Raw genomic sequence first — 10,529 nt, forward strand, 5'->3', positions numbered from 1 at the left:
AACTAAGCAAGCTAATGAATAATAAACACTCATAATAGGCTTTCATTTGACACTTATTTAATTACTATTAACAAAAAAATTGTAATTTAACTTCAAGAAAGAGAACCTTTATAATGAATTACATAAAAATTTATTATATGCAAATTCATAACTACTTCATATGTAAACTTAGTCAAAAGTTTTAAGTACTAAATTTTGCAATGACATACATTATTTATTATTAGAATTCTTTTCTGATCAAAAATTTTATAGGTGTGGAGAATTTATTCCACTACTTTCAAAGAAAATTACTTAATATATTTTTATCCTATATCATGAAAAAGTTGGATTTCATGGAAATACCAAAGTAGAAAACAACATAAATATTACAAAATATAATTTATAATGTCCTTCATCTGAAGTGACCAAACAACTAGCTTTAATTATCTTATTGCCGAACGACTTATAAAACTAGGCCTAGGCCCATACCTATTATCAATATGTAAAACAATTTAAATACATTAATATATATATTTAATGGCTGTTTATATTTGTCTTCATGTGTGTTAATTTTTTATTGTTCTAAATCTATATAACACATTAGTACACGACATGTAAATGTTTATCATGTGCTTGAATTAACCTCACGTTTTTATTGACCTTCTGTTTTTATTCTACTTTTATTATAATGAAATTTCAAGGCGGAAGTGAACTAATAACCTTCAACACCTGATTAACCATTCGTAACTTGAATAAAGATGACTGAAAAGCCAATATAAGAGTTTAATATATTTAAGAATCTTTAATAAAATTTAAATACTCAGATAATGTATGTTGAAAATATATTAACAAATATAAATTTATTTCTACGAATATCTGTTCTTTAAAGGTCAAATAATCATAGAAATATTTATAAAAGGTTAACAAAACAATCAATTTTTCTACATTTAACAATCGGAAAATCAATATTTTTATAGTGTAGGCCTGTGTTTAATGTAGGCTTGTAATATATTCATGTTAAAAAGGCCTCAACAGTGGCGCGTGGGTCAAGACAAATTTGATTCAGGGGGCCCCATGTACTGTAGTGTTGAATTCAGATATTTTTTGGGGAAAAATTTTCTTATAAAAGATTGGCTTGAGATCCTCGCCAATAGATGCCCAAACCTATCTTTTATAAGAAAACTAATTGCCCTTTTTGTTCATAGGATAACACACCACTTGACATCCGAAAGCTTGGTATGAGGACCAGAGATAGTGGGCCTCTCTTGTTTTTTTTTTTTTTTAAACAAATGAAATGCCTTGAATGTTTACTAATAAATACCAGTTTTAAAGATTTATTTATTAGTAAAATAATAATAATTTATACGGGTAAAAAGCACGAGGGCTACGAGTGTTTTCCGCGTCGGGAAAATTCCCAACCCCCTATTGATGATTGAAGTTTAATAAATTATTAACATGCAGTCCCTTTATGTTAATAAATATTAATTTGACATATAATTTGGCTCTATATTGTAATTAAATGATTAAAAATAACAATATTTTTAAATTTATAAACGTTCATGCAAGCTTCAATATAGACGGCCGGATGGCCGAGCGGTAAAGGTGGCAGCCTACCGCTCTGGGGGACCCGGGATCGAGTCCGAACGGGTCGAGTAATCCCCAGGAATTTTTCGGGGGGTGGTCCGTTCGGATATGTCGGGCCCCGTCCCTCACCACCCGGTCGCCCCATTGTGGGCCTGGCCGAACCCATAATGGGCCTACTAAAAGAGGCCCTCTTAGTGCCCACAGGGCGGAAAGAGTTAAGAAAAAAAAAAAAAGCTTCAATATAAACAAATGGGAAATTCTGAATTTGTTGAGTTCCTATCGTAATTGAAAAATTAATATCTATTAAACTCATTTAAGTTTATTAATCACGGTAAACTTTATAAATAAAATAAAATTTTCATAAAATTTCAACTCTTTTACATTATTTTAAATATTTAAATTCACCCCTTTTAAACCAGACGACAGCGCAAAAAGAATAGCCAATCACAAGTGAGTGCACAAAGTTTTTTTTTTGTATGCTCACTTGTGATTGGCTATTTTCCAACGACTAATTTAAAATCTATCGGTGATTTAAACTCGAGAGCAATAAGCTTTATAAATAAATAAATTTCTATGAATTTTAACTTGTCTGCATTATTAATTAAAATAGATACTTTCGATTAAGAAAAAAAAGCAGACGACATTTTAACTTTAAAAAAGGTATCGTCTGCTTACCTGTGATTGGTTATTTCCAGTTACCATGGAAACCTATATCATCCGCCATTTTTAAAATCAGGAAACAATTTTTTTTGAGTAAGTATTTTTCCGTTTTTATTTATAGAAACTGTAGGAAATAAAATTTGATTGTTTAAACATAATTTCCTTACAAATCTCTAATTAAAAGAATGTTTTAGTCATTAAAAATTATAAGAATAAATCCGGTTTGATTAAAACGAAAATGTCATAACAGGAAAAAGAAATATGTTAAATTATAAATGCAGAGAGGAAGATGGGAATTCTATTTAATGACATCACGGGATATTATTTTTCATTACGTAATAATAAATACTTAGAAATTCAGCTTTTCAATGTTATCCTTTAGAAACTTCTTGAAATTTGATAATGCCTAATAATCACGTGACAGCTATATACAGTTTACATATTAATTTACAAGCACATGTGACAAAAAGATTTTTTTAAATTCAGTATAAAAAAAATAATTGAATAAATTATCGAATTTATATTGAAATTACTTTAATAAATTATTCTATTTTATCAAATTTATAAACTTCAAAACAGTTCAAAATCAGGGAGGAAATTAATTGTCAAGAGACACTTCTTATTGTATATGCAAAATATACTGTATAAATAAATAAACTATACCTTATCCAAAATACATGCACAAAATGTAGCGTTTGATGAATTAACATTGAAAGAATGAATTGAATGAATTAATATGAATAGAACATTGTGTAATTTGTATGAAAGACTGCATTGTTCTTATTTAAATAAAGATTTAGAAAGATAACTACAGATAACAAATTACTTTGTTTTATTATTACTATTGTATTTAGGTACTTAATTTTAATACGTTACATCTATATGTTAAATTATTGTTAAATAATTCATTAAATGCATTCTGTTACTATAATATTGGTTGCTAGCCCTGAAAATATTAAATCTATGTCTTGCGGTGAGGTGCAAGATGTCTCAACTGCGAATTACCGTACGTTCAAAGTTGAGAAGAGTGGGTTGTTTTGTCCTAAGATTTTTGGCCCTGTCAATGAGTATGAATGTTTATGTGGAAAATACAAAAAAAAAAAAAAAAAAAAAAAAAGAGGAAGACACAGAGGTTGCATATATACAAATATGTATTTAACAACTTCGATGAAATTAAAAATGAAATTTTCAGAAAACATGAATTGCATTCACATATAACTATAGAAATGCAATATTATTTTTAAAAAAATAATTAAAGTAGTAAATAATTTTGATGATACAAGTATGTCACTGTGTTTTTATTTCGAGTCTAGGAATTTTAAAATAAAAAATTTCGGTTCAAAAATATAGAATTACCTCACTCTTTTATTAGGTTGATACTATATAAAATTTGCGCAGAAAATGTTTTGTAAGTTTTCTAAATTTTATTTTAGAAAATATTATTTTTGATTTTTCTTTAAACTTAAATGCTCCAAAATTCCAGATTTAGCTGTAAAATAAATTCAGAATTCCAAATATAAAAATTACAAATTCGGGTTTTTAAATATATATATATATATATTATCATTTTAAAATAGTAAGAATTTAAATTATTTTAAACAAGAAAAAGTTAAATTGGTTGGATGCCATGGTAAATATATTATGTGCTCTAATATTTGTGTGAACAGATCGGGAAAATTGGCAAAAGGCCTTCGGATAAATGAAGAAATGCTGAATTCGCTATTTTTATTCTTACTATTAAAAATACGCATGGAATGTAACAATTCAAAATAAAATTAGCTTTTCTGCTAATTAAAATTATTTTAATAAGCAGAAAGCTAAGAACGATTCTGTTTCAAACAGCAGGAATGATCTTATTAATATTCGATTTATTCGAAGATCAATAAGATCACTCCTGCTGTTTGAAATAGAAATTAAAAACGAGAACACTCGTTCATACAGTTTAATTATTCAATAAAATTTTAAAAATTTCAATAATTTTCTGAAGATTGATAAAATGTTTAGGCTGATTTGGGAAAAATTTAATAATTTTAAACTTTTAATTATTTTAAAATTGTACGGTAATTGCAAGAATAATTTTTTGTATTACAATTAAAAATTATTAATAAATTATAAACCGATAAAAATAAATGAGAGAGAGATTTCATTTGAGTTTTATCATTTTCTTTAAAATTATTTTGAATAATTTAAAAATAAACAGAAATTGTAGAGTATATTTCAATACAATTACAGATGGAATAATCTTTAAAAAATAAGATTATTTATAATTTTAATTTTTTCATTCATGAATATAATAAAGGAAGAGTAAAATATTCCTGTATATATCGAACAAACTTCAAAAAAGTTTTTAACATTTGTTTTACAAAGAATATATTTGCATAATTTAAGTAAATATTTGCAGAAAAGATAACTTTGTCGTCCTAGAAATAAAAATAAAATATGGATATTTTTGTTTAATATGAAATGTATCTTATCTTCCATCTATAAACAAACATTGCGGTTGGTTTAATCGAATTTCAGTTCATCTAAGAATTAATAATAATACCGGTAATAAATGTAGGTGTTCTTTATACTAAACATCCGATTCATTATAATAGTCAGACCTAACTAACGTTTACCGTATATGATTAAATTGTATAGAAAACATAATTATTGTTTAGTAATTATGTTTATATGATACGCTATATGGTACATAAAGTGTACCGTAAAGCGCGCGGGAATCCAATACCTACATCATCCTTCATAAGTCGCCACAGATCACTAAAGAATGCTGAATTTATTTAGAGTTAATGAGATAAATATTAAATCATGAAAGCATTCTGAACGTTTCTTCCGATAAAGTAACATTTCTATCTTGAAAGATTCTAAAGTATTATGTATCTTCCTTATTTATTTTTATAATTCTTAATCCGTAGTATTATACACTAAAAAATGCATAATACTGGCTACCTACATTTATAATTATGTGTTAAAATACCAATACTTTTATTATGGTAAATTATTGAATTCAGATAATGAAATGGTTTAAACAGTGGGGCACGAGCTGGAGGTATTGCAGGATCTCGGAAAAAGTTTAGTCGGCTCCAAAATATTTGCAAAAAATAATTTTTTAATCGAAAATTCATATAATTTTAATAATAAATATAATTTACAAATATTAAATACAAATAGTTATATATTCGACAAAGAATTACAAAAAACAAATTATATATATTTGTATAAATTTCTAAGAAAATTTAATATATATTATTAAATTATCTTAGAAATTCGAAAGTGCGGCTCCCTCTATGACTGACGTCTGTGCCGGCCTTGGCGCGAGATCCTTTCTAGGAGAACATTTAGTTATCATTATGGTTATGACAACAATATAGCTATTACATAAAAATTTTATTTCATTTAGCAGTAAGTATCTATGTATACTAATTTACTTTTGTTTTTTTAGAAATATAATCATATATTAAAAAGCAAGAAAATTCTAGTTTCATTAAAACAAAATTCTCCTTCTTTAACCATTCAGTAGTGTACGACTATTAGTGACTTCATAGACGAGTTTCCTTCAGCGAGTTCTGTGTAGTGCCCAGTCTTTCAGGTATTTGAGTTCCAGGCTGGTATCTGCTTTGAAATTATCCATCTACGTTTCCCTGGTACGTTTCCTTCCCCTTTTCCTATGTTCCTTTACCATTCCCAGCATGATCTGTTTTTCCAGGGAGTCAGCACAAATGGTGTGATCAAAGAACTTTAACTTCAAGCGTGCAATCACTGCCTCCAAGGAGATTTGTGGTCGAATTTTCTCTAGGACTTCTTTATTAGTTGTTCTATCTGTCCACGGGATTCTGAGGATCCGCCGCCAACACTAAAGTTCGAATGCATCTATCCTTCTATCGCTTTTTCTTACTGTCCAGCTTTCACAACCATAGATTGTGATTGGGAACACAATTGCCTGGACCAGTCTGGCCTTAGTAGATATTGTGATGTCTCGGCTTTTCCAGATGTTAGAGCGGTGCGGCCCAAGGTTAACCTTCGCTTAATCTCCTCTGTGCATGCTCCTATTCTGTTCAACTTTGAACCAAGAAAGATAAAGTTATCCACAATCTCTAGTTCGTAGTCATCTATTGTCACTTTCCTTTGCAGTTCAGCTGTCGTCATGACCTTGATCTTTTGGATGTTGAGCTTTAGGTCCATCTTCTCACTCTCGTCTTTTATGCTCTTGATTAAACTGACCAGATCTTCTTCCGACTCTGCTAGTAAAGTTGTATCATCTACGTACCTTAAATTATTGATGATCTTGCCTCCTATGTGGAAACCAAGGTCTGTGTCTTGAGAGGCTGATCTCCTGAAAAATCATCTCTGCATATATATTAAACAGTGAAGGTGAAAGGATGCATCTTTGCCTGACTCCTTTGTCCACTGTTAGCCAGTTTGTGTCACCATAGACTGTTCTCACTGTTGCTTCTTGGTTGTGATAGAGTGCTTGAAGTAGATTGATGATGTGATCAGGGAGGCTCATGTCCTTCAGTGTTCTCCATATTTTATTGAGCTTTACTCTAATCAATAAAACACATGTGACATCTTTCTGAAATTCTATTGCTTTTTCCATTATCCATCTGATGTTTGCTATATGATCCCTTGTTCCTCTGCCTTTCCTGAATCCTGCTTGTTCTGCAGCTAGCTCACTGTCAACAAACTGTTGCATTCTGTGCTGTATTATTTTGAGAAGAATTTTGCTAGCCTGAGATATCGGAGCAATCGTGCGATAGTTTGAACAGTACCTGTAGTCACCCTTCTTAAACAAAGATATTAAGATGGATCTCTTCCAGTCAGTTGGTCAACAAACTGACGACCATATCCATTGGCAGACTTTTGTCAGAATCTTGACAGGCACTGCTTTGAGAAGTTCCATTGGGATTCCATCAATTCCCGGTGCTTTTCCTTGTGGCAGTGCTTCCAGAGACTTTAGAACTTCACATTCTAAGATGCATGGCTCTTGTATCTCATCTTGGTTGCAAGGTTTTGTATGATCTGTTTGACTATTGACTGTTGAGAATAGGTCAGTCGCATATTCTCACCATCTTTCTTTTATATCCTGTTGATCGTGTAGTACAATCCCATTCTTGTTTTTGATCATTCCTTTTTAGGCTTTAAAATTTGATCTTAACTCTTTAACCTCCTTGAATATTGACCTGGTGTGACCTTTCTTGCTTTCTTCTTCAAGGAATTGACATTTCATTCTAGGAGTTCACTGACTCCTAGAATGTGAAAGTTGCATCTTATCACTTCTTTATTTACTATTTCCAATTTGCCGAGGATCATTCCTCTTACGTTCCAAGTTCCCTTTTATGTTGTTATTTGTGAAGCGCAGATTGACTCTTTCATCAAGAGTATCAGCCACAGGTGCTCCTCAGAGTTTAACCCTGCTACTTCATCCAGGTCTTGATTGAACATGCGATACAAACTATGATCTTCTCCAGTAACCGGTAGGTGATCAGACAGCCTGGAAGGTCCAACGCTGATGACCATAACAGAACTTTTTTTATAGCTTGCCATGAAGTATTCTGGTAAAAATAGCGTGGTGGTTTACCAGTTCCTTCCACGCCCCTCCTCCTTTCTCATCCGGGCTTGGGACCGGCAATGGTGGAGTTTAAAACAAAATACATCCCAAGAAAAATATAGTCCAGTCTGCTTTTATGAAAATTCTAAAAGGCGCAAGAATATTTTACAAAGAAAAGATGACAATACCGGCTCTTTTAAAAAAGTTTAAGACTTGCTGGTCTATTGTATATAGAACACAATAAACCCAACAAAATAAATTGTATTATATACGAAAGTGATAATCTTATGAGTAATTCATACGTTTATTTGCGATTTATATTATGAATAAAATAAAAACGAAGAAATTTTACTAATATTTTTCCAACTTTTTGATTTAATTTCAAAAAGCAAAGGCAAGTCATTTAATAAAAGCAGTATTCCTACAGACAATTGCACTAAGAGAAATCAGAGACTAGATCAATTGAAAATTTATAAATGCAGATTTTAGAATGTCTCAAAAACGTGAAGAAAGCATTGTACTTTTAAATTAAATATAGTTTAGTACTTTATGCAAACTTATTTAAAGATTATATTTATTAAATATTTTTTTTCTAGTTTTGGATGAAACGTTACTACCAAAAACAACCCCGTAATTACACAAAACAGAAAATTCTATGAAAAAAGAAATTTAAATTTTTAAAATTTGATGACTAAAAAATTCGATAAAAAACGACTAACAAAATTTTCATTGTTAATATGAATTATTTTGAAAGAAAGCTTTCGCTATTGTGTTTCGAGTTTTTGTGTTATCTTTTTCTCACGAATTTGACAAATGATTCACTTATTTCAAAGAGAAATTTAAATCCAATCGAGCACCGAACAGATGAAGTTGCTCAGTTAGTGCGAAACAGGATTTACCTGGATTTGGAAAATTCGCAAACAGACGCCCGACGAAAATAATTATTTAAAATATTTGTATAGGTTCCTGTCCTATTGAACTATCAAAATTGGTATACAACATTTCGAAACGATCCGAAGACATACGAAAACAAACAAGACGACAAATAAATAGACAAAACGAAAGTCCATACCATTCCGACACAATTTCTAAGACTTCATTCACAGACGACTAAATTAATTAGATATTCTAATCAACGACAGAATGAGAGACTAAACGAAGAAACAGATTGGCTGAAACTCCAATTTAAAAATAATAAAAGAAAGAAAACTAAAAGAACTAAAGACCTAATCGAGAAAGGGAGTGTCCATCAGTCCGTGATCACTATAACCGGCATTAGAATGGATACCGCAACGATTAATTAAATCGGAACTATCATCTACCGAAAATAGCCTGATTATATATTGATTATTACATATACTTATTATCATAATTTGTGGTACAGTCATTCAGCTATGCGGATTAAACTCTAGTCGAAAATCTCCTTTGTTCGTTACAATTAGAAAGTCAAAATAGAAAACAAGCAATTATTAATAGAAAACGAGCGGCTAGATGGCTGAGCGGTCAAGGTGGAGCCCACCGCTCTGGGGCACCCGAGTTCGAATCCCGCCGGGTCGAAAAATCCCCGGGAATTTTTTGGGGGTGGTCCATCCGGATACGTCGGGTCCCATCCCTCACCACCCAGCCGCTCCGTTGTGGTCCGAACCCACGATAGGCAAGCTTAAAGAGGCCCCCTTAGTGCCCACAGGGTGGAAAGAGTTTAAAAAAACGAGCTGAAATTTTTAATCTATAATATATGTTCACCTCAAAGTAGTAGTGGCTTGCCCCTGTACAGTACATCATACTTTTTCCTTTAACAGTGGAGTCATGCCGGTCATCTGTCTAACACCTTACAGGGAAAAATTTTCGAATTGAAATAACATGACTTTCAGTTTGCATTGGGAATTCGTATATAGTTAATCGGGAATTCCTGTTATTCCTGTCCTATGATGGCCAAGCGGTCAAGGTGGCAGTAGGCTGCCACCTTGACCGCTTGGCCATCATAGGACGAACGACAGTGAAAATTTTTAAATCTACACATTTTTTTCAAATTGCAGCCCGACAAAACTGACCAGAAAATTTCAGGGCAATCCGAAAAAATAAGTTTACTGACATCGGAGTCTTCAAAACAGACTATCTGAAAAAATTTCCTTTTCATTCATTTCACAAAATGGCAGAGGTTCCCAAATATGACGCCTTGCCATAACCTTACCATAACCTGTCTATGGATTATGTTTTCATTTAAATATTTACAATGTTTTGCTCTTTTCTTTAAACACTGAAATTTTGTTTTGCTTAATAGAAAGACTTTTCCTCTCTTTTGTCTTATGATTCACAAATATGGTAGTATGAAAGTTACGTCATCCTCAATGGAAATGTCCTTTCACTTTTTTTATACCTAATAAGTTATATTTTTTTTATTATAATTGCCTTACAGTCCTTATTTCTAACATTATTTTTAATATTGTACGCTTTTAATAGTTTCCATCTTTATTTTACTTATTTATTTTTAATTATACAGTGAAATGTTATGTAAATTTAAAACGAGAAATTTCATCCTGTTGTTGTATTGATTGTTGGAATACATATTGATTGTAACTTTTATTTAAAAAATAGTATTTTATTGTCGGGAAATTATTATATACGAAGTCTTCTTTTATTGTTATTTTTTTAGTTTTTTGTAGTAATACTGCGGGCTTGAAGGCCCGAAACACGTGTAATATGTGTACAGAGAAAATTATTGCAGGTGATATAATAAAGAAAATTTGTTTTTTCTGAA

General features: G+C 30.9%; 1 protein-coding gene across 1 annotated transcript; it reads right to left on the minus strand.

Moving 5' to 3' along the window:
- Nucleotides 1-6,114: 6,114 nt before the first annotated feature.
- On the minus strand, nucleotides 6,115-6,916 carry LOC136979135 (uncharacterized). The gene is made up of 2 exons (XM_067275062.1): nucleotides 6,615-6,916; nucleotides 6,115-6,556 (listed from the first exon to the last, which is right to left on the minus strand). Exons 1-2 carry the CDS (start codon nucleotides 6,914-6,916, stop codon nucleotides 6,115-6,117), a joined length of 744 nt encoding a protein of 247 aa, XP_067131163.1.
- Nucleotides 6,917-10,529: the final 3,613 nt, after the last annotated feature.

The sequence above is a fragment of the Centruroides vittatus genome, unplaced genomic scaffold (genome assembly GCF_030686945.1).
Source record: "Centruroides vittatus isolate TY-2023 unplaced genomic scaffold, ASM3068694v2 contig_579, whole genome shotgun sequence".
Taxonomy (NCBI): Eukaryota; Metazoa; Arthropoda; class Arachnida; order Scorpiones; family Buthidae; genus Centruroides; species Centruroides vittatus.